At 47.2% G+C, this 24,405-nt stretch overlaps 1 protein-coding gene across 1 annotated transcript in view; it reads right to left on the bottom strand.

Annotated features, from left to right (window-relative positions):
* Nucleotides 1-11,217: 11,217 nt before the first annotated feature.
* Nucleotides 11,218-24,405, bottom strand: part of LOC135242608 (spondin-1-like) — a 134,564-nt gene continuing 121,376 nt past the window's right edge. Inside the window, exons 12-16 of the mRNA XM_064313759.1 lie at nucleotides 21,129-21,299; nucleotides 18,769-18,936; nucleotides 17,885-18,049; nucleotides 15,658-15,942; nucleotides 11,218-11,432 (exon numbers count right to left, since the gene is read on the bottom strand). Coding sequence (XP_064169829.1) covers nucleotides 11,218-11,432; nucleotides 15,658-15,942; nucleotides 17,885-18,049; nucleotides 18,769-18,936; nucleotides 21,129-21,299 — 1,004 coding nt within the window. The remainder of the gene's footprint in view (nucleotides 11,433-15,657; nucleotides 15,943-17,884; nucleotides 18,050-18,768; nucleotides 18,937-21,128; nucleotides 21,300-24,405) is intronic.

Raw genomic sequence — 24,405 nt, 5'->3', positions numbered from 1 at the left:
GTTGAAAACGTTGATATACCATGAATTGTAACGTTACAACTCTCAATTATAACGATTAGCCTACATGTTTTGAGCGATTGCGATTTAATTGTAGGCTATTTGACATTATCCGTAGACCATGCTTTTTAGTGTTCAATGTCTCATTCATTTGAGTAGGGTCCAGATAGTTGCCTGCTTCCGCGTAGCGTATGTGGTGGGCAAAAGTTTTTCTCCCGTTTGTGGCTGTTGATATTGCACTCATTGGCTGAAGTATGCGAGTAGGCGTGTCAAACAATGTTGTTGCTTACAATAAATACGCTCTTTTTGTGAAATTACATATTTACACCTGTGATTTCTCTTTTTTGCCCGTGTACGATAATTTTCTTTAAAATCCGATAATTTTAAGCCTCCTGTAGGCTACGATAGTTCAATATTTCCCACCTGGCAACGATTCTTCTTGATTTGTTGGGGACCTAATAAGGACGCAACAATTTCACCCTTCTCCTGCCTTCTGCGAAATTCCACCTATTCAGAAGTAGCTTGCAAATGACCCTGACTTGATGCATGCTTTTGTAGACCCCTGTCGCGTTCGAGTGCCCTTTTCTAGTTTGTGAATCCAGGAGAGACGAACATGTAATCCTTGTCATTAGTTGCGGGACTACTAAAAACACGACAGGGAAAACAAAAGAATGCATCTTTCTTGATGGAGTATTCAAGCCAGGATCTGGACTGATACCAAGCGGCTTGAAAGCATCTCTCCCTACCACTAATTAGTCGGCGGGGGTATGACTTTAGAAGTGGTCGACTTGCCGTGTTTCGGTTTAAGTCGTAGGCGACATTAGCAGCGCCACTGCTGCAAGGTTAACCAGCATCATTAGCCCCGCCGTTAACGTTATCGATAGCGTTACTAGGTCAACTGTTTTGTACATTTGTATTACTCAATTATATGGGGAATTTGAAAAAAAAATTATAGAGAGAGACACTGTAGTTAATATACAAATCGCCAGGGTGGGCCAAGCTTGTGATTGGTTGGGCCAGGCCCAACCTGGCCCAACCGTGGAGCCGGGCCTGATGTAATCCATGTAATTTTTGCTCCTATTAATTGAAGTTGCCAACTATTTTGGTGGGCACTATGTTTAAATATATTTCAGATATATATTAAATACTGAATATTAAATGTATATTAAATTATGTGCCCTTGGTTTGCACAGATAAAATTCTACTGAATTTATAATAAAAAAAATGTAACCTTTGCACAAGAAAATTGAGTTTTGTAAAACTGGAAGTTGTGTGAAGTACAGGCTATATCTTATGAGGATAGATTGCTTATGAATGAAAAAAGAGAGAAATGTCCATCAAAAAAAAACACTCTGGCCTGATATCTTTTTTTGATTTTTTAAGGGATGCTATTTTTTTAATCATGTTGACAGATAGATAGACAAATTGACACAGTGAGGCAAACACAGGAAAAATATTACATTAAGAAAAAGATTATCAGAATAAAAAATGGGGAGTTATTTGTCTGTCCATCAAAATTAATTTGGTGTGAGTACTATGTCGGTGTGGGACTATCTGTTGAAATGCAGCTGAGTAGATGTGTGTTTAGTGGGTTCTTCAGAGATTTTGCCAGCAAAAAGAAGATTTTATAGGATTTTTCACTTAGGTTTTTGAGTGAAGCTGAGTTTTGCATTGTTAGGGCTACAAGTATAGGAGTTGTGTTTTTGTCAGTTACTGACGGGTCACCAAGCAGACACAGACACAGACAAGCAGATAGTCAGCTGCATTTAAAAACAACTGACACTTTGGTGGTCATTTCTTGCCAAATTTTATGAACTGGTGGACAGAACCAGACAGCATGTCGGTACTTACCAGTGTTACGTGTGCAATGTGTACAAAGTCAATGAGTCAAATTTGGTGCATTTGAGATCAAAAGATGAATCTGAGCCAAAAGTAAAATCAGCTTTTATTTTATGGTGGTCACAGGCTGACTCCTTCTGACTCCAAGTCCACAGATGAAAAGCAAAAGCAAAAACCAAGACTAGACACAATCCATGCAAAAGGAAACACCTGAGCAGAAGTTAACACGTATCTGTCATCCCTTAACACGTTTCACTCTACCGTTTCTGTACGTTTGGATGGAACTGTATTGGAACATAAGCTGATGAGTTTAATAACTTAATGCACTGATTTGGTTGGATTGTTCTTGGAACAGAAATACATCTGTGTAGAGCCTGATCTTGTAAATGGTAAATGGACTGCATTTTTATAGAACGCTTTCATCCAAAGCGCTTTACAGTTGATGCCTCTCATTCACCCATTCACACACACACTCACACACCAATGGTGAAAGGCTGCCATGCAAGGTACCAATCAGCTCGTTGGGAGCAATTAGGGGTTAGGTGTCTTGCTCAGGGACACTTCGACAGGGCGGGGGATCGATCCGGCAACCCTCTGACTACCAGACAACCATTCTTACCTCCTGAGCTACAGTGGGCTCCTGAATTATTGGTACCCTTAATAAAAATGAAGAAAAAAGGCTGCATATAACAAATGACACATAATAATCTATGTTATGTTCAAACATATGGGAAAACTATATACTTTTATTTCAATACATTTACTCTCATGCTTCAATTATTTTTTATTAAGTAATCTAATTTTTTCTGAAAACCATAGGTGCCATAATTATTGGCACCCCTAACAATTATTGTAAGTAAAATCAAACAAAATGAAATTGGCAATACAATTTTACTTTATTTAGTTAATCTCAGTCTAAAGAAACTATATTGTGTCATTCCATCACTTCCAGCTTCACTAGAGAATAAAAATGAGGTAACAAGCATACAAAATCCCTTTGTTATCCATCAGCATGGGAAAAGCCAAATAACTTCAAAATCAATTCAGAAGAGACCAATGGTTCATCACAAGTCTGGTAATGGGCACAAAAAAGACATAAACGGTTAAACATACCACTTAGCACTGTAAGGGCAATAATAAAAAGGTGTAAAACATATGGAATGCTTGCATATTTGCCAGAAAGAGGAAGCAAGTGCATGGTGTCCCCACGGACGGTGAGGAAGATGGTGAGGGAGGCTATTAATAACCCAATGATCACTGTTTAAGAATTGCAGAGATTGGTTTGTTTTCTGTCAATGGGGATATTATTCAGGGGAAGTTCTAACATTGTTGCATTTGTCGCCCCCAAGTGGCTGTACAAATGAACTGCACACCCAACCCAATTTTACAGCCCTTCAGTGCATTTCATTCATTTGATAGATGCTTTCATCCAGAGCCAGTTACAATGTAGGAAAAAGGTCAGTGCGTAGTGATTAATATGAGTAAGGACAAAGATATAAATCCTGAATACACACATATTACACCCATCACAAATTTATAAGAAGAGAAACATAAAACAATAAGAACATTGCCTGAAACCATAAAAATTCCCAAACTTGAATTAGTACAAAAGGTGGTAGAGGTAGGCAGGGGCTGCATATGGGGGGGGGGGGGGGTTATGATTGCAAGCGTTCTGACTGACAGGGGTCCTTAAAAAATCATGCCGTAATTGTGCTTGGATGGGATAGCGTGGTGGGGCAAGATCTTTTCAGGGGGCCCAAAATCCCTGGTGGCACCCCTGATGTTCAGGAGGAGGGGACGGGAGGAGATGTGATGTGGAGAGTCTTTGGCAAGCCAATGATTAAATGCCCAAGTTAACACCGATATAAATCAGGTTTTACCCAGATATTTCTCTGGCCACGTCCTATTCGCCTAGAAAATTCACTTTCCAACCAAATGTAACTGGATTTTCACCTGAACCCCTAGATGGCATTTCATTTACTTTTCACCGCCAAAACTTTCACCAGGTACCTAGCTCATGGGCACAACAGCAGTGGCCTACCTGGGAACCGAACCTGCAGCCTTCTGGTTACAAGCCCGTTAAACTACACCGCTACCCGAGGACAGCATAGTGCAGTCCCCTCCTAGAGCGACCGGTTATGCAGCCTGCAGGTCAGTGGAAGATGTATTCAGGTGTGTTCATTCAGGTACGCCCTGATACATTCAGACAGGCTCATTCAGGTACGCCCTGATACATTCAGGTGTGCTCATTCAGGTATGCCCTGATACATTCAGGTGTGCTCATTCAGGTACACCCTGATACATTCAGACAGGCTCATTCAGGTACGCCCTGATACATTCAGACAGGCTCATTCAGGTACACCCTGATACATTCAGGTGTGCCCATTCAGGTACGCCCTGATACATTCAGACAGGCTCATTCAGGTACACCCTGATACATTCAGGTGTGCTCATTCAGGTATGCCCTGATACATTCAGGTGTGCTCATTCAGGTATGCCCTGATACATTCAGACAGGCTCATTCAGGTACGCTCTGATACATTCAGACAGGCACATTCAGGTACACCCTGATACATTCAGGTGTGCTCATTCAGGTATGCCCTGATACATTCAGGTGTGCTCATTCAGGTACGCCCTGATACATTCAGACAGGCTCATTCAGGTACACCCTGATACATTCAGGTGTGCTCATTCAGGTACGCCCTGATACATTCAGACAGGCACATTCAGGTACACCCTGATACATTCAGACAGGCTCATTCAGGTACGCCCTGATACATTCAGACAGGCACATTCAGGTACGCCCTGATACATTCAGACAGGCACATTCAGGTACGCCCTGATACATTCAGACAGGCACATTCAGGTACGCCCTGATACATTCAGACAGGCACATTCAGGTACGCCCTGATACATTCAGACAGGCACATTCAGGTACGCCCTGATACATTCAGACAGGCACATTCAGGTACGCCCTGATACATTCAGACAGGCACATTCAGGTACGCCCTGATACATTCAGACAGGCACATTCAGGTACGCCCTGATACATTCAGACAGGCACATTCAGGTACGCCCTGATACATTCAGACAGGCACATTCAGGTACACCCTGGCGTGATGTTGGGAGTCAGGCTTCAGCACATTGGTCCAGATGGGTGGTGATCAGATCACGCTTTGACGAACCGTATGGAAATTGCATTTGGTGACAAAGGCCCCATTTTAGTGCCCCAAGCCCAGCCAACATTTTGGCAACAAGGACATAGCATGTTCAGCCAATGGAGGTGCAAGCCCAACTTGATCCTCAAGTACTTGGTGGAGCTCACTTCTACAAAAGCTTTTTTTCCCACGGTGTGCATTCCAGTTTTTCCAGTGCGTGTCAGCTTTTGGCGATCGCCAAACACAGCTTTTGGTGGTTACCAAACATTACGTTACCAAGCATTGCTGTGTCATCTCGGGGTACAGGGACATGTGATGCGTTTCAGCCAGGTTTGGGAAGCACCCAGAGTACTCGTTTTAGTGATGAGTGCTATGCTCCTCTCCTCTGATCCAGCTTGTATCTCCACTCTTATCCTAATTCAGGGATCTGGCCCTCGAATCCAAATCCAGCCCTGGTTTTCTTTTCTCCCGGGTAATTAGTGCTACTGATTGGCCAGACTGTCTTCACACCTGACTCCCAGGCAAAGGGAGGGCGGAAAACCAGCAGTTCTCGGCCCTCGAGGACCGTGAGTCGCTGATCCCTGTCCTAATTGATTTCATTGCTGCCTTTGACACAACAAACCACCACGTTCTCCTACACAGGCGTATAAAATCATTGGATCTCTTTGTGGTTTAAATCACATCGTTTCCGATAGATACCAGTTGGCTGAGGTAAATAATGCGTTGTCAGTGCACTGACGGGTGAGCTATGGATGGTCACATGGGTCTGTATTGGGTCCCCTGCTCTTCTCCCAATATACGCTCCCGCTTTGGGACCTGAGAGCGGACATGGCGTTGAATACCACCGCTATGCCGAGATAACACGCCACTTTATATCACTTAAACCTGATTTTAAAAAAAGACGTTCGGCGTGCCAAACTAAAGGGCCATCTCAAAGATATATACGGCCTCGGACGACCCGAAACGTCCCTTTATTGAATTTCAATAACGCTGAAACATCGGTAGGAGGCCCTCGTTCTCCGGGAGATAAATCCTTGCACTTTTCTCGACGTTTAGATGGGCTAACGGCCGCAGCTAACGCCGTCGTTAAAAAACCTTTCTGTGACCATCGACTCCAGACTCTCCCGTCCAGCCCACATTAATAGCGTCACCAGAGCGGCCTTCTTCCACTGTACGAACGCGTCTAATTGTGTGCGCGATGCCGTCCCCGCGTGATGCTGAGAAAGGAGTTCGCCCTTTTACGACCTTGAGGCGAGGCTACTGTAGCGTCTGGTCGCGCTTACTCTTCCTTAAAAACGTTTCGAGCTTTAGAAGTTTAGCGCGGTTCGCGGCTCGAGCCGGAACGAAGGAAAAACGCTCCTCGTCTCTCTTCGTTGGGTGCCTGCTCGATTTGGAACTGTGGCTACGTGGCATTCCTCCTGATTTTTAAGGCTTCCGGTGGTCTCGCTCCATAATATCTTCATAGCTAGAAGCTAGGGGCGACATAGCTCAGGAGGTAAGACCGATTGCCTGGCAGTCGGAGGGTTGCCGGTTCAAACCCCGCCCTGGGCATGTCGAAGTGTCCTTGAGCAAGACACCTAACCCCTAACTGCTCTGGCGAATGAGAGGCATCAATTGTAAAGTGCTTTGGATAAAAGCGCTATATAAATGCAGTCCATTTACCATTCATGGGCTTTCTGTCCTTTTACTCCCCGACCCTGATTATTGTGCTTACAATGGCTCCGTGAAAGCGTAGACTGAGATGACAACGGGAGGCAGAGCTTTTTTTTAAAAAAATGAAAATAACCAGCGCGGTTATTTTTTTATAAATCAAGCAAAAGCACAACTTGGGAAATTAAAAATGTGTATTAACTTAAACTGAAAACAAAGAACATTCTTATAAACGAGGCCACTGGTTCACCCCCACTGTTGTGTGAACGTTCAGTGTTAACGCAACTCTGGGCACCATATGTACTCTGTGAGAGCTGATTTAACACTGAACGTGTTACTGTGTACCACAGCACCTCGGGGTTGTTCCATATTGCACTCAAGCCTAAAGACGTTTGCTCTGAATAGCATCGTAAATATCTAGTTCCTGACCCATTTCCTTTTCTGCTCTCTTCCTTGCGGTACCTTCCTCTATTCCCACCCTTCAGTCTACGGACCGCTCCAGGCCCAACCCTCTCTCTGCGCAAGCCCATTCAGAGGTGTAACCGAGAGGCCTACGGTGTATATGGCCTTACGGAGTGTAGCACAGTGGGTAAGGAACTGGGCTTGTAACCGAAAGGTCGCAGGTTCGATTCCCGGGTAAGGACACTGCCGTTGTACCCTTGAGCAAGGTACTTAACTGGAATTGCTTCAGTATATATCCAGCTGTAACAATGGATACAATGTAAAATGCTGTGTAAAAGTTGTGTAAGTCGCTCTGGATAAGAGCGTCTGCTAAATGCCTGTAATGTAATGTAATGGTCTTACCCTCTCAACCTGCATGTACGCTACTTTGCTTGAACTGTCAGTGGAACGAGGGGACACAAATGGAAATGAGCAAAAAGGTGAATTCCGCAGAGACATCGGGAAGCATTTCTTTCACGCAGAGTAGTCACTGTGTGCAATAGCCCGCCAGGTCAAGTAGTAGAGGCACAAACTCGGGGGATTTTCAAGACCCGGTTTAATATGGTGTTAGATACTATCCAGCCTGTAGGTAATCAGAGCACTTAGGTGCAATTTAGTTAGGAAAATGTTGAGGACTGTTGGGCTGAATGGCCAGTACTTGCCATTATGTTATGTTCTGTTATGTAGTTTTATGTTATGTTGCTATGTTATATGATGTTGTTATGTTGTTATGTTGCTATGTTATGTTGTTATATTATGCTATGGTGCTATGTTATGTTGCTATGTTATGTTATGTAGCTATGTTATATGATGTTATGTTATGTTGTTATGTTGCTATGTTATGTGATGTTATGATGTTATATTATGTTGCTATGTTATGTTATGTAGCTATGTTATATGATGTTATGTTATGTTGTTATATTGCTATGTTATGTGATGTTATGATGTTATATTATGTTGCTATGTTATGTTGCTATGTTATGTTATGTAGCTATGTTATATGATGTTATGTTATGTTGTTATGTTGCTATGTTATGTGATGTTATGTTGTTATATTATGCTATGTTGATATGTTATGTGATGTTATTATGTTATGTTATGTTATGCTTTCCTTTAACCACTTGGTATAATGTGCTCCTGAGTCAGGCTGTCCCCATTATTTCCCTATTGTCCTTCAGCCTCACCTTGATGATTGACAGTAGACTGACCAGCCCCCCACAGCTATTAGTTGGGTTCTTCCTGGGGCCTCTTCCTTGGGGAGTTTATTGCACACTCACTGTCATTTTTGGGTGTTCAGCCCAACTTTTTCTTTCATCTTTGTGACAGTCTCTCTGTAAGAACAATGCTTATAAATAAAACTAAATTGAATTGTATTAAATCCTTTCACTTTCTTGAAAAGTCACACAATAATGTACAAATTGTCGCAGTGCAAAACGGTGGTACTTCAGTTCAGATTTAAACAATAACCTGCGATTAAACAAACAAAAAAACATTAAAAGCACTAGCCTGCTGCTATCAGCTATACCTGACTCAAATCTGGAAAGAAAATCGTGTGCTGGATAAGATGCTCCAGTCACCATACTCTCCCATCAATTTAGATCAGTGTGATTTGGCGCTTGAGAAAATGGCAACTGGCCTGATTTACTTTGAACTGATTAAGTCAGGCATGCTTCTGATGTGTAACTGTAAACGGGTCTCTGAGTGACCTATACAAAGTGTATTATATTTATCAACATCTAGGGCCGCGGACATGAGAGAGGACGGACAAAATAACACTATATTCCATCAACGCATTATACTAAAGAAAATTAACATACAAGGTTTTCTTCCAAAGAATGGAGATAGCACCACCAATATTCACCACAACAAAAATCAAATTGAGTTATTACATGGCACCTTACCTCCATTCATTTCAGAGTGCTGCAATGACACATTTTAGTCTTTTATATAAACAATTTAGGATTTATTGTATTTGTTATTTTTTAAAATAAAGAATATAATACATTGCTCTGAACCAATTGGTCAGAATAATCATGCTGATCTGGATAATGTACAAATGTTTTACCACCATGCAAACACAAATACAACATATCCAGTCATTATTCTGAAATAATTAGACTTCGGGCAAATAGCAAATGCCACCACGAGTATCATGAACAGTTTTAAAGCTGCAAGTCTCCATCTAGTGGTGAATTTCTGCAATGCACTGACATTCTCATTTTAGTCCTGGTGGCTATATTTACACTGTGCTCTTTGTCGCCATCTGGTGGACAACTATGTGCAAAACAAGAGTGCTAAATGAAAGTAATATGAACTTGCCCATGGGTCTATAAACTCCGGTCCTGGTGAGACATAATCCATCCCTGATGGTCTTTGATTTTACCTTAAAATCAGCACCCGATTCAGACCCAAATAATCAGGTGGAGTGAGTTAACCGTGTAATCAACAGCTCATTTATTTAGTGCGGAGTAACAACAACCAGCAGGGCCCGTGGCTCTCTAGGTCCAAGGTTGCACACCCCTGACATAGCCCTACGGATTAATAATTAGGATATTAATTAAGATAGATCTGTGTCCGTCTTGAATGTTAATTTTTACACATAGTAGCCCGATGGAAGCAGATTTAAAGAGAGCCAAAGTGCGTTGGTCAGATTCAGTGGTCTGCCTGTGGTCTGAAATGTACAAGAAGGGGAAACAGTCCACAGAAGGTTTTGTCACATTTACTTTTATTGTAAAGGTGATTTATTCCAAAATAGTAATATGTTAGAGAGAGAGACAGAGAGGGAGAGTGAGAGAGACAGAGAGGGAGAGAGGGAGAGAGAGAGAGAGAGAGAAAACAAGAGACATCTATAAAACATCTACACAAGACTTTGGTAAGAATCCTGGGTGACATTCTTATCAAAATTCCACAGCCTGAAAGTAATACATTTCTCTAACGATGCACAAAAGAATAAAGCAAATTAAGCTGTAGAGCCCCTACTTGTATTAGAGGTGAATAAAAAGTCACGCTGGATTCTTGTCCTAAAAACAGCATCTTGAGGTGTATAAAATGCTGGAATGGTTGGTTGCCTGTGCTTTCAGTTCAGGAATATATTAAACTATTAAAGAAGTTACCACAGGATATAACAGTTCTATTTCTTAATCCATTGTTTTTTTTCTTCTTTTGTTTACTTAAGAATAGTATACCACAACGAAGTTTACAGCAATCTTGCAAAGGAATTCTATATGCAACAGATCTATTTTGTACACGCGGTGGAAAATCAATCTCTTTTTAACCGGACGGCTCGCTTCCAAGACCGGCAAAGGGCTGTCGACCCCACCCTTACAATAACGCTCAACGCGGCAGTTTGGCTCGCTCGAAACTACCTAAAACAGAGCAAAAGGACCCTTTGGCAGCGCTGCTTCACGAGGGCTGCTACTCGGGCAGCCGGAACACCTCAACTGCCGTCCTCTTCTATCGACTCTTCTATCGGGTTAGCGCGCTTTCCGCTAGCCCCTCGAGAAAACCGCGACTTTCTCAACTTTTAAAAAACAAACAAACAAACAAACAAACGAAAAAGAAACGGAAGAGCCAGGCATGCTTATGATACGGGACTTGTTGTCCGCGTGAGCGCCGCCGCAGAGAAAAGCTTCTGTTCCGAGTTAAAACGGCTCGGGCGAGGGGGCGGTCGTGCGATCCAGGCCGAAAAAACCCACGATTCCGGCCCGCTAGCATCAAACCGCCGGTTTGTCGGGGGTTGTTCTCGGCGCGAGGGTTTCGTTTGAGTCGTCGACCGGCCGAAGGGACCCGCGCGCCTCGTTCTCGAAGGCCTCGCCTGGCATTCCGATCGGAAAGGAAGGCTCCCACGAAAACCCGGAGACGCCGGGGTGACCCCTCGGGATTCGGTTTTGACACCCCTGCTCCAGCCTTCACCTGATCCACATGAAAAAAGCCATGGAGCACCCCTTCCTGCCCCCCACCCTAGCCCCCCGGCCCCCTCTCTGCCCCCTCCCTCACGGAAAACAAGATAATAAGTCAAGCCAGTGCCTTGAGACCCGGAATAACACAAGACTGATTTTGCTCCTTTTCAGCCCTATACCGAACCCGTAGGATCATCTAGTAACACCCCCCGCCAACGTCTCCCCCCGCCCCCTCACCTCCACACCTCACCCCCCCGCCCAGCCCCGCCTGGGCCCCCGAGGGGCGCCCCTGCGGGGGCCGTTGCAGGGCGGATCTCCTTCCTGTCCTTGCAGCTGGCGAACTGCGAGCTCTTGAAGCGCTTCTTCACCGTCATGAAGCGCTCCTGGATGCCCCCGCCGCAGGGCTTGGTGCAGTCCGTCCAGCCCGACCACGGCCGCATCCGGCACCCTGCGCCGCCGGGGGGGGGGGGAGAGAGGAGGAGGAGTCAGCGGGAGGCTTGAGTCTGAGGACCACCCCAGAGTTACAGAGTACGACATGAACGCACGCATCCACAAACAGGTACAGGGTCTATGTGACCAGACATTGCATTACATTACAGTACAGTTCTGCAGCAGGTTCTCTTAGTCAAAAGGACTTACAGTGCGATGGAACATCAGTTTCTTCGTCAAAGATATATGAGCAGGAGGGACAGCCCTGGCTGACCGAACCAGGGAGTGCGTATGCAATATTACTAAAGCGCAAATGCACTGTACCAATAAATCCTGCATACCTACCTGTAAAGACTGCATCTGTAACAAGACATTATTATTATTATTATTATTATTATTATTATTATGTAATATTGGAGTGCTAAGCAGTGGTGATGGGAAGGAAGCCATATTTAAGGAGCTTTAGACTGGGATTGTACTTAAGTGAGAGTATTTTGGGAGTTTTAGACTGGGACTGTACTGAAGTGAGAGTATTTAAAGAGTTTTAGACTGGGACTATACTGAGGTCAGAGTATTTAGGGAGTTTTAGACTGGGACTTTACTGAGGTCAGAGTATTTAAGGAGTTTTGAGTGGGACTGTACTGTGAGGTGAGAATATTTAAGAAGTTATAGACTGTGGCTGTACTGAGGTGAGAGATTTAGAGGCACATGCTTCTGTGCATGTTAAACTGTTGCAAATTAAGAACAAATCACAAATCGAGCCCCCTATGTGTGGAACGTTCATGCACCTATACTAGCAGGAAACAGTAGCACAGGGCACTGTCTGAATCATGCTTAGTTTAAAATAAAAAAAATATTCAAGCATTCAATAGAATTTCTACACAATTCGGTTTCACCGTGTGGAAATTACCGAACTTTTTAATGAACAGCCCCCATTTCAGGGCATGTTGAGCCCCCTCACCCCTCAAAAAAATCTTGATTGAAGGTTAATCTTATGGATGAAATGTCATGGTTCACAACTTAGAACAAAACAGACCATAATACTTCAGAACTGCGCTGCATGGTAGCATGGTTACTTGATTTGCAGCAACATGCTAGTGAATCTGTCTCTGATATGGCACAGACAAGCAAGCAGCACACCCTACGCTTTGTATTTTTTCTTAGACGGCTTATCCCTTAGTTCTTTACAGAAGTTAGAAGATCAGTTGTCGTCAAAGTTTCCTCTAGTCCACACCGTTCGTAAAACTAGATGTCACCATTCATGGAACAAAGAAAACTCAATGCCTGCGACTTCTAAGAGAATTTTAGATAAGAATGTGTATTTGTGATGGAAACCCCAGACCTCAATGTGAGTGTTTGGCATAACAGATACTGTTCATGTCCGCTTTCATTTGAGCCTATGGAAAATATAGCATTCAGTTTCATATATCGTGTCCCGTTTGCTGGAATTAGGATGGAATTATGCCGTGGAGATCTGAGACCTTTGCCGATTGGTTCGAACATGGCAAACGGGTGCACAAATTACCAGGACTGTCAAGAGGGGAAAATGGCATAATGTGTCTGTCCCCAGTTACGCTGGGAAAATTTTAGATGGGCCTTTCCTTAACTTCCCTCTTCTGGGAAGTGTATACCACAAGAGTATAAGCACAAGATCGCACTGACACTGCTGTGATCTTGTGGTTTTGTGCCATCTTGTGGTATACTGTGATCTTGTGGTAAACTAGGATCTTGTGGTATACTGTGATCTTGTGGTATACTGTGATTTTGTGGTATACTAGGATCTGGTGGTATACTAGGATCTTGTGGTATACTAGGATCTGGTGGTATACCAGGATCTTGTGGTATACTGTGATCTTGTGGTATACCAGGATCTGGTGGTATACTAGGATCTTGTGGTATACTGGGATCTTGTGGTATACTAGGATCTTGTGGTATACTGTGATCTTGTGGTATACTAGGATCTGGTGGTATACTAGGATCTTGTGGTATACTGTGATCTTGTGGTATACTAGGATCTGGTGGTATACTGTGATCTTGTGGTATACTAGGATCTGGTGGTATACTAGGATCTTGTGGTATACTGCGATCTTGCGCTATACTGCCATCTTGTGGTATGCTGCCATCTTGTGATATACTGCCATCTTGTGGTATGCTGTATTCTTGTGGTATACTGCAATGTCATGGTATACTGTTGTGGCAAAATTACTCTTGAAGGGGAAATGACATCATCTCAGACGGACGCCGTGTTCTCTGTCCCCGCAATTAGAGACGATGCGCGCCTGGTGGGGGAGCGAGTAGGGACCTCCCTCCTCACTACGGGGGGGGGGGGGGGGGGGGGGAGCATCTGCTACCGTCTGAAGCTCATTAGCGTGGAGTTTAAAGGCGCTCCCACTCCCCCCGTCGAAGCGCTAACCAATCACGTCTGGCCCTCAGGGTTGGGTTTTATGCGACCATATTCACCGCATATTTACATGACCATCTGTGAGGGCGATGAGTCACTTTATCAAACGGACAGGGAGCGTCGAGCCGTCTGGCCGTGCGGAAGTAAGCGATAGGGGACCGTGATTGGTCAGTTCATGAGCGAGGGTCAGGATTGGTTGTCAGGGTGTATCAGAAGTAGTGTTAGTAGTAGAAAACACTCAGGGCCATATTCACTAAGCCTTTTGTGACTATATTCAGGCGCAGATATGGTGACATTTTGCCCCAGAAACATGCGTCAAAGTGTACACTATCAGAGTAAAGTGCACACTATCAGAGTAAAGTGCACACTATCAGAGTAAAGTGTACACTATCAGAGTAAAGTGTACACTATCAGAGTAAAGTGCACACTATAAGAGTAAAGTGTACACTATCAGAGTAAAATGTACACTATTAGAGTAAAGTGTACACTATCAGAGTAAAGTGTACACTATCAGACTAAAATGTACACTATTAGAGTAAAGTGTACAATATCAGACTAAAGTGCACACTATAAGAGTAAAGTGTACACTATCAGAGTAAAATGTACACTATTAGAGTAAAGTGTACACCATCAGAGTAAAGTGTACAATATCAGAGTAAAGTGTACACTATTAGAGTAAAATGTACACTATCAGAGTAAAGTCTACCCTATTAGACTTGATTTAACACTGAACATTCTTCGTGTATAGGACTAGGCGCACTATATGACTACATCCCTTTACTGGAAGGTTCTACTTTAAGTCCAATCCAACCCATTCCGGATAGGGTGCCCACATGTCTAACCTAACTTCACCGGTACCTTCAAAAAAACCGAGGTTAAATTGGGACACTTAATCCAATACGGGTTCTGACAAATTATACATTCACTCCTTCTAAGTAACCGTGATTAGTTTTTTAAGGGAGCGAGGGAAGCCAAGCTCCCCCCCGCCGCTTCGGGCAAAAAACCATCACGCTTTTTTTTCACCGAACAATTGGGCCCGATGAATAAATTACCCTCCCTCCCCCCCGTCGTCTCCTCGCGGCTCTCGCAGTCCGCAGTCCGCCCCCAACGTCGACCCGAATGAATTTTAGCATCGTTAGCGCCCCGCTCTGAGGCCACAGAGATAAATGCGCTTCCTAAAATCGTCCCATCAGCCGCTACGTTCCGCAATGTGGCAATGATGTCACACCGGCGCCTTTAAAAGATTTGGGGCTCGGGAACACTCTGGTGGGGAAAAAAAAATATCTGGATATCACGACTTAATGCAATAACAATGTTATGCGGTTTAACTGCGATACTGTTCCTCAGAAACACGCGTTGCTGGTCAGACATTAATAAATGTATTATTAAGGGTGTGGTAAGGATCTGCAGACTAACACAACCCCACACAAGGTTAGAGTATGCACTCTTTCGATGTTCGTAGATACGTAAGATAGCGTCAGTAGCCAAAGAACACTTGCACAGAATGTTTAAAAATCTGGAAGTATATTGATAAATTCTGTACAAAATGGCAAAAATTCTAGCGTAAGAGATATCTATGGTGCAGACAGCCATATTCTAGCGTTAGAGATATCTATGGTGCAAACGCCATATTCTAGCATTAGGGATATCTAAGGTGCAGACACCATATTCTAGCATTAGGGATATCTATGGTGCAGACGGCCATATTCTAGCGTTAGAGATTTATATGGTGCAGACGTCCATATTCTAGCGTTAGAGATATCTATGGTGCAGACATCTTTATTCTAGCATTAGAGATATCTATGGTGCAGACAGCATCGACGCGGTGGGGACGGCGGCTGACCTGGGTGCTCCTGCGCGGTGTCGTCGTGGCTGGGTTTGCTCCGCCTCTTCTCGCGGTCCTCCTTGCGCTTCCTGCGCTCCTCGCCGGCGGCGGCCCCGGCGGCGGTCCCGGCGCCGCGGTTGCACTTGCGCACCTTGCACTTCCTCCGCTGCACCGTCTCGGGGCAGGCGTTCCCGCCGAACTGCGGCTCCAGCGTCACCATCCGCGTGCGGATCACGTGACCCTTCCCGCACGACTTGTTGCACTCGGACCACTCGGACCACTCGGAGACGCCGCAGTCCGTGGCTGTGGGGGGGAGGGAGGGAGGGAGGGGAGGGGAATCCGCGTTACGCACCGCCATTAAGTTCCCATCGTTACCCTTCATCGTTTCTGAGCCTTTCGGCGCATTCAGCGTGTCAATTTGGGACCAGCGACCTTCCTGTAATCTTTCGATTTTTAATCTTTGTGTAGATTTTTCACGTAGATGTAGAACTGCTTACAGTAGCTTCAGCAGTTTGACATGAGAAGGGTACAGGGTGGTATGGCTGCTTAGCTTCAGCAGTTTGACATGAGAAGGGTACAGGGTGGTATGGCTGCTTAGCTTCAGCAGTTTGACATGAGAAGGGTACAGGGTGGTATGGCTGCTTAGCTTCAGTAGTTTGACATGAGAAGGGTACAGGGTGGTATGGCTGCTTAGCTTCAGCAGTTAGCCAAGAGAAGGGTACAGGGTGGTATGGCTGCTTAGCTTCAGCAGTTAGACATGAGAAGGGTACAGGGTGGCATGTGCTTAGCTCAGCAGTTAGACATGAGAAGGTACAGGGTGGTATGCTGCTTAGCTCGCAGTTTGAGTGAGAAGGGTACAGGGTGTGTAGCTGCTTAGCTTCAGTAGTTTGACATGAGAAGGTACAGGTGTATGTTTTAGCTTCAGCAGTTAGCCAAGAGAAGGGTACAGGGTGGTATGGCTGCTTAGCTTCAGCAGTTAGACATGAGAAGGGTACAGGGTGCTGCTTAGCTTCAGCGATACAGTTTTGGGAAAAAAAACTGTTTTCTGGTGTTGTTTGTGAACATTCTGTTATTAAGGTTTTCTGAAAAAAACAACCATAAACGAGTGCACTGGGAATAACCTTTCATACAGTTCGGAATATATTGTGCAAAACAAAGAAAGCATTTTAGGGGGATCCTACTGTGTAAAAGAAATATTGTTCTAATAAAGAGTACATTCAGAGACTACATATCTCCCACGTTCAAACTTCGAGTCTGAAATAGCTTCACTGTTCCCTGCTGAATTATACAGGGTGAGCAGTGGCCTTATTCTGGCTACATTGCACTTCCCCCCCTTGCTGCTTTTGCTGGTAAAACTTCTGCATTCTTCACGGTGAAAAAAATTTCCCCTGAAACACTGAAAATAAACACAGCCGAACCAACCTTGAATGAGCAATGCTTAAACGCCTTTTATTCCGTAAATATACAGGATATAAATACATTCTTCCACTTACAACACAGTTCACTGCAAAGCAGCAATTTAGGAGGGGTCAACTTTTACTTAAGAAGGTGAGGTCCAGAGTGGAACTCAAATTATGGACTACGCTTCGCTGAACATTCGAAATCATATGTGGACAGTGAGTGCCAAAATTCGGAGGAGCAGAGATTACAAGGTAAGATGAGCTACAAGCTACGATGCCCTTGTGCATTCGCATGACATTGCACTGGACAAAACCTGCTGTAACAGCCTGGTCTTAGCAGCAGTATATAAATATGCTGCCCTGCCAAGGTGTAACTTTGGTGGGATTGCACACCTTCCACCCCAATATATACACAGAGAGAAACAAAATCCTAGGAACCCAGCCCCCCCCCCCCTTTGCAATAGCAAGCTTTTGCCCCCTTTGCAAGATTCCATAAACACAGAATTGAAAAGCTAAACTTTAATTACGATGTGATTATTAATACTTTATTAAGCATTTACAACCTCACCAACCTTTCCCTGATATCTGGTAACCCCCAACCTTGTAACAGTTTAATCACAAGTGTTTAAAATGTTGGACTATACAGCAAAACTTTAATTATGACGCGGTCATTAATGTTTTATTAAGCGTGTATAAGCGCACCCTATTTGGCGCATGCCTGTGTAATGTGCTGCAGCTGTGTAATGTGCGTGGGGGAAAGGCTGCAGCACTCACATGTTTGGCGCATGCCTGTGTAACGCAGTGCAGCTGTGTAATGCGCGTGGGGGAAAGGCTGCAGTACTCACGGCACTCGGGAAGCATGCACTTCTCCACCTGCTCCAGGTCCTCGGTGCACTCGCCCAGCTCCACGGGGGACTTGAGCATGCGCTGGCGCGTGCGTGAGCCCTTCCCGCACGTCACGCTGCAGTCGCTCCAGTCCGACCAGGGCGACAGCATGCAGGGGATGGTGTCTGCGCAGGCAGGGAGACCCACAGAGCGCCGCTTCAGTGGGGGTGGGGCTTCCCTAGACTAAATGGGGCTTCAGTCCCACAGGCTGAGGGGGTTATGGGTATTGAAGAATGAGGGTTATGTGGGTATTAGAGGCCATGGGGCTTGTGGGTACTGGAGATTCAGGGGATTGTCAGTATTTCAGGCTGAGGGGATTGTGGGTATCGAATGCTGAAAGGATTGTGCATATTGGAAGCTGCAGAGTATTGGGGGCTGAGGGGATCAGGGGTATTTAAGGCTGAAGGGATTGTGGGTATTGGAGGCTGAGGGGATTGTGGGTATTGGAGGCTGAGGGGATAATGGGTATTAGAAGTTGAGGGGATCATGGGTATTGGAGGCTGAGGGGTCATGGGCATTGGAGGCTGAGGGGATAATGGGTATTAGAAGTTGAGGGGATCGTGGGTATTGGAGGCTGAGGGGATCATGGGCATTGGAGGCTGAGGGGGATCGTGGATATTGGAGGCTGAGGCGATCATGGGAATTGGAGGCTGAGAGGATCGTGGGTATTGGAGGCTCAGGGGATCGTGGATATTGGAGGCTGAGGGCATCGTGGATATTGGAGGCTGAGGGGATCATGGGTATTGGAGGCTGCTGGGATCGTGGGTATTGGAGGCCGAGGGGATCGTGGGTATTGGAGGCCGAGGGGATTGTGGGTATTTGAAGCTGAAGGATGGGTACTCACGGCACTCGGGCATCATGCACTTCTCCACCTCCGCCACCTCCGCGCTGCAGAGGGAGCCGTCTGACGGGGGCATCTTCACCATGCGCTCCCGCCGTTTCATGCCCAGCCCACAGGTGGCGCTGCAGGTGTCCCACTCGCTCCACTCTGTCACCAGGCAGCTGCTGGGGGCTGCAAGGTTTAACTCAAGGTAAGGCCAGGGTTAAATAACTGCCTCAACCTGTATGTGAAAAGTTATTTACAATGTTGAGTTGACATAAAATGCTAGCGGAGGCGTCACATAACTATATATATATCAGCAGGTGAGAAGAAAAGAGCTCCAGCGTGTTGTTCCTGTTTCTGGTGTGAAAGAGCAGCTCTCACAGCACAGCTCACTTTAGGGAGGGGTAGAGGGGCACTCACAGCTCACTTTAGGGAGGGGTAGAGGGGCACTCACAGCTCACTTTAGGGAGGGGTAGAGGGGCACTCACAGCTCACTTTAGGGAGGGGTAGAGGGGCACTCAGCTCACTTTAGGGAGGGGTAGAGGGGCACTCAGCACAATTTAGGGAGGGGTAGAGGGGCACTCACAGCTCACTTTAGGGAGGGGTAGAGGGGCACCCACAGCTAACTTTAGGGAGGGGTAGAGGGGCACTCACAGCTCACTTTAGGGAGGGGTAGAGGGGCACTCACAGCTCACTTTAGGGAGGGGTAGAGGGGCACCCACAGCTCACTTTAGGGAGGGGTAGAGGGGCACTCACAGCTCACTTTAGGGAGGGGTAGAGGGCCACTCACAGCTCAATTTAGAGAGGGGTAGAGGGGCACTCACAGCTCACTTTAGGGAGGGGTAGAGGGGCACTCACAGCTCACTTTAGGGAGGGGTAGAGGGGCACACACAGCTCACTTTAGGGAGGGGTAGAGGGGCACTCACAGCTCACTTTAGGGAGGGGTAGAGGGGCACTCACAGCTAACTTTAGGGAGGGGTAGAGGGGCACTCACAGCTCACTTTAGTGAGGGGTAGAGGGGCACTCACAGCTCACTTTAGGGAGGGGTAGAGGGGCACTCACAGCTCACTTTAGGGAGGGGTAGAGGGGCAGCCACAGCTCACTTTCGGAAGGGGTAGAGGGGCACTCACAGCTCACTTTAGGGAGGGTTAGAGGGGCACTCAGCTCACTTTAGGGAGGGGTAGAGGGGCACTCACAGCTCACTTTAGGGAGGGGTAGAGGGGCACTCACAGCTCAATTTAGTGAGGGGTAGAGGGGCATACACAGCTCACTTTAGGGAGGGGTAGAGGGGCACTCACAGCTCACTTTAGTGAGGGGTAGAGGGGCACCCACAGCTCACTTTAGGGAGGGGTAGAGGGGCACTCACAGCTCACTTTAGGGAGGGGTAGAGGGGCACTCACAGCTCACTTTAGGGAGGGGTAGAGGGGCACACACAGCTCACTTTAGGGAGGGGTAGAGGGGCACACAGAGCTCACTTTAGGGAGGGGTAGAGGGGCACACACAGCTCACTTTAGGGAGGGGTAGAGGGGCACTCACAGCTCACTTTAGGGAGGGGTAGAGGGGCACTCACAGCTCACTTCAGTGAGGGGTAGAGGGGCACTCACAGCTCACTTTAGGGAGGGGTAGAGGGGCACCCACAGCTCACTTTAGGGAGGGGTAGAGGGGCACACACAGCTCACTTTAGGGAGGGGTAGAGGGGCACTCACAGCTCAGTTTAGGGAGGGGTAGAGGGGCACACACAGCTCACTTTAGGGAGGGGTAGAGGGGCACTCACAGCTCACTTTAGGGAGGGGTAGAGGGGCACTCAGCTCAATTTAGGGAGGGGTAGAGGGGCACTCACAGCTCACTTTAGGGAGGGGTAGAGGGGCACTCACAGCTCACTTTAGGGAGGGTAGAGGGGCACTCACAGCTCACTTTAAGGAGGGGTAGAGGGGCACTCACAGCTCAATTTAGGGAGGGGTAGAGGGGCACTCACAGCTCACTTTAGGAGGGGTAGAGGGGCACTCACAGCTCACTTTAGGGAGGGGTAGAGGGGCACTCACAGCTCACTTTAGGGAGGGGTAGAGGGGCACTCACAGCTCACTTTAGGGAGGGGTAGAGGGGCACTCACAGCTCACTTTAGGGAGGGGTAGAGGGGCACACACAGCTCACTTTAGGGAGGGGTAGAGGGGCACTCACAGCTCACTTTAGGAGGGGTAGAGGGGCACTCACAGCTCACTTTAGGGAGGGGTAGAGGGGCACTCACAGCTCACTTTAGGGAGGGGTAGAGGGGCACTCACAGCTCACTTTAGGGAGGGGTAGAGGGGCACCCACAGCTCACTTTAGGGAGGGGTAGAGGGGCACCCACAGCTCACTTTAGGGAGGGGTAGAGGGGCACTCACAGCACTCCTCGTTGACGACGCACTTGTCCGACTCCTCGGTGGGCAGGGTGCAGATGGAGCCGTCCTCGGGGAACTGCTTGACGTACCTCTCCCGGGACCGCACCCCCGTCCCGCAGGACACGCTGCAGGGGGACCAGGTGATCCACTCCGACATCATGCAGGTGGACCCTTCTGTGGTGGGGGGGGGGGGTTAAAGGTTACCACACCCAAATTTCCGACACCTCCGCTCTATCTCCCATCAGGCTCGGGTTCCAGCTCAGGAGAGGGAGCCGTCTGTCGCTCACTTGCCACCGCTTTGCCATATTGTCACGCAAAAACCGATTTCGGTACTTTGTTCAAACGAACTCCCTCGTTTTCACCGAGCGCATTATGCAGTCCAACCCGTGCGTGAAAATATGCTTATTGCAGCTCGCTGGTTCGGTTCTGTGTTCCGAAACGACGCTCTGCTTCGGTTGCTTCGGCGTGTCTGTCACTCAATCTGTGCCTCACCGAGTCCCCGCGGATCGCGAGATCCTCCGCAGAGTAAACATTTTCGGAGGTAAACGGCACGCGGCGCGGTTAGAAACGACCGGGGGGGCTTGGTGACGGAGTGTAGCACAGCGGGTAAGGAACTAGACTTGTAACCAAAAGGTCGCAGGTTCGATTCCCGGGTAAGGACACTGCCGTTGTACCCTTGAGCAAGGTACTTAACCGAAATTGCTTCAGTATATATCCAGCTGTATAAATGGATACAATGTAAAATGCTATGTAAAAAGTTGTGTAAGTCGCTCTGGATAAGAGCGTCTGCTAAACGCCTGTAATGTAATGTAATGCGTCCCTGTTATATCCCGCTGGAAAGAATCCCCCAGCTCTGTGTTAACAGACCCGTTCTGCAGCCCCGTTTCAACCTTCACACGTCCACCTTCCCTTGCTGCTCCCCCCGGCTCTTCCCCTCTCTGGCCACCAGGGGGCAGAGCGACACACGAAGCGCCAACCGAGAACCTCCAAATTACCCGGCTGGGGGGAGGCTCACCAGAGAATCGCGCAAATTCCAATGTGAAGTCGAGCGCAAACGTATTTGCATATGCAAATAGCCGTAAATATTTTGGGAGGACTTGAAGAGTTTTTTTTTTTCTCTCAAAACGTTCTCAGACATTCCGTCTTAACGCATGCCTAATTCCGTATAACGAGCGGTGAAAGTCAACGCCGGGACACGGAAGCGCGTCTGTTAACAACGCTGGGCCTCTGTTCGTGCGCCTTAACGCGTATCCAAGGACGGCTACGGTCCTACCGGCGCGGTTCGCGTCTCCAAAGGGTCCGAGCTGCCCGTGTACATAAATCAAAGCTGGAGACACACTAGGCGCGAAAGTCCCCGAACGTTACTGTGCCAAAAAAAAAACAGAAAGCAGCCTGTATGCCAAAACCATAGTCGTAGTTTAACAGTTTAACAGAGTCGATCTTCCAGATACAAAGACTACAGTATAGAGGTGACAAATTACAATCTGGATGCCTGCTACATATAAGCATTACGGCATAGTGGGCATTTAGCAGACGCTCTTATCCAGAGCGACTTACACAACATTACACACAGCATTCACATTGCATCCATTCATACAGGTGGATACATACTGAAGCAATGCAGGTTAAGTACCTTGCTCAAGGGTACAACGGCAGTGTCCTACCCGGGAATCACACCTGTGACCTTCAGGTTACAAGACCAGCTCCTTGCCCCTTATACTTACGCCGCTGCCCCAGTAGGCCCAGATCGACCAAGCGGCAAACAGTACGTCAGACGATGTCAGTAAAACCCAGTCTGCAACAATAAGAGCTTTGCATGGTGGCGAATACGGGAAGTGACATCACAGGGACACGGTTTATCAGAGCCGGTCCTCCAGACACAGTAGAGACCGCAGCAGAGAGGTGATAAATGACTGTCTGACTCCTTTACGAGTCCCTCCGGCGGCGAGCTCAGCGCGCTCTGGGCGTCGCCCGTTCTCGGCGACGCGGAAACCGAGGCCGGTAAAACCGAGCCCCCTTTTTTTTTTAAGCAGTGCTCAATCTTCGTCCCGCAAATAATCTCTCAACGCCGCCGCGAATAGGCGTGTTTTCTTTTTTTTCAGGCGCGATGGATGAACTTCGTCCCAATGGACTTTCGACGGACCTGCCCCCCCCTTCCCCCCCAGCGCCGGCGCAAATTGAGAAAGGGCGGCTGCGCGGGGTCTAATAAGGCGGAACTAAGCGAAAGCGCTAATAAAAGCGGTAAATAAACGACGGGGGGGTGGGGCGGGCCACTGCGCCAATCGATACCCGCCCCTAACGGGCCGTTAAGCAAGAACAAAATGGCGGTCCGAAGCGCAGAAAGATCTGAAAAGCCTGGGATGCCGGGGCCATTAATTCGATGACGCGCGGCGAGAAGGGGGACATCCGACGGCCAATCGAACGGCTCCGACGGCCAATCGGCTGCGACGGAACTCTCGGCCTTCGACTCTTCACATAAAAAAAAAATAAAGAAAGAAAAAAAAGAAAGAAAAAAATAACCCCCCGCATCTTGCCAGGATGTAAGAGGAAACTAAACTCCCTGCTGAAAATTCCAGCGAAGACCAGCTGGGATTCCCAGGTGTTTTAAAGATGTGTTTTTGATACTCCGAGCTGGTCAGAGCTGGTCTGCGGCTGGCTGAAGCTGGTCTCTTAAAGGCTGCTCCATACTTTCTGCGTCCGCGTGTCCGCGAGGGTCCGCGTGACGTAAATGTCGTCATCCGCCCATGTCCGGCGAGGGTCCGCGCGGACCCCTATGCGGACGTCTGGAATTTTCAGTAGGGCTGACAAGTGCGATGTAAGTTAAAGGACTGAAGCGGGTGTGACGGGGAGAGGTGATTGACACACGTCAATAACGGAGGCTTCCGACCACCTTCGGCTATTTACGCGAGGGCTTGGGGTGAGGCTAGGCCGAAGCCGGCGCTCTGTCATTGGACACAGCGTTCCCAACACTGCCGCAGACGTTTTCTTAGCACGACGGAACCGACAAGCTGGGCTAGCCGCTATCGTGCTAATAGCAGGCTTCGCCCACCTGATTTTTTAAACGCGCTCCTCTGCTCCCAGCACCTGAATGCCTGCTGTGCCCCGGCTCATCTTAAGCGTCTGACATTTAAATACTCACTTTCTGTCTTTCCCCCTTTATTCTTGGCCTTCAGTACACTCTGTTAAAAAAACGCTGTATTGGAGAATCACACTGTGCAAGAGGCAAACCGTAAAGATTAAACTCCCACATCACAGCGCAGGTAGTAATTAAAGTCGTTCG

The sequence above is a fragment of the Anguilla rostrata genome, chromosome 16 (assembly GCF_018555375.3).
Source record: "Anguilla rostrata isolate EN2019 chromosome 16, ASM1855537v3, whole genome shotgun sequence".
NCBI classification, from domain to species: domain Eukaryota; kingdom Metazoa; phylum Chordata; class Actinopteri; order Anguilliformes; family Anguillidae; genus Anguilla; species Anguilla rostrata.
The sequence above is the reverse complement of the archived record's forward strand: the minus strand, read 5'-3'. Positions and strand labels throughout refer to the sequence as shown.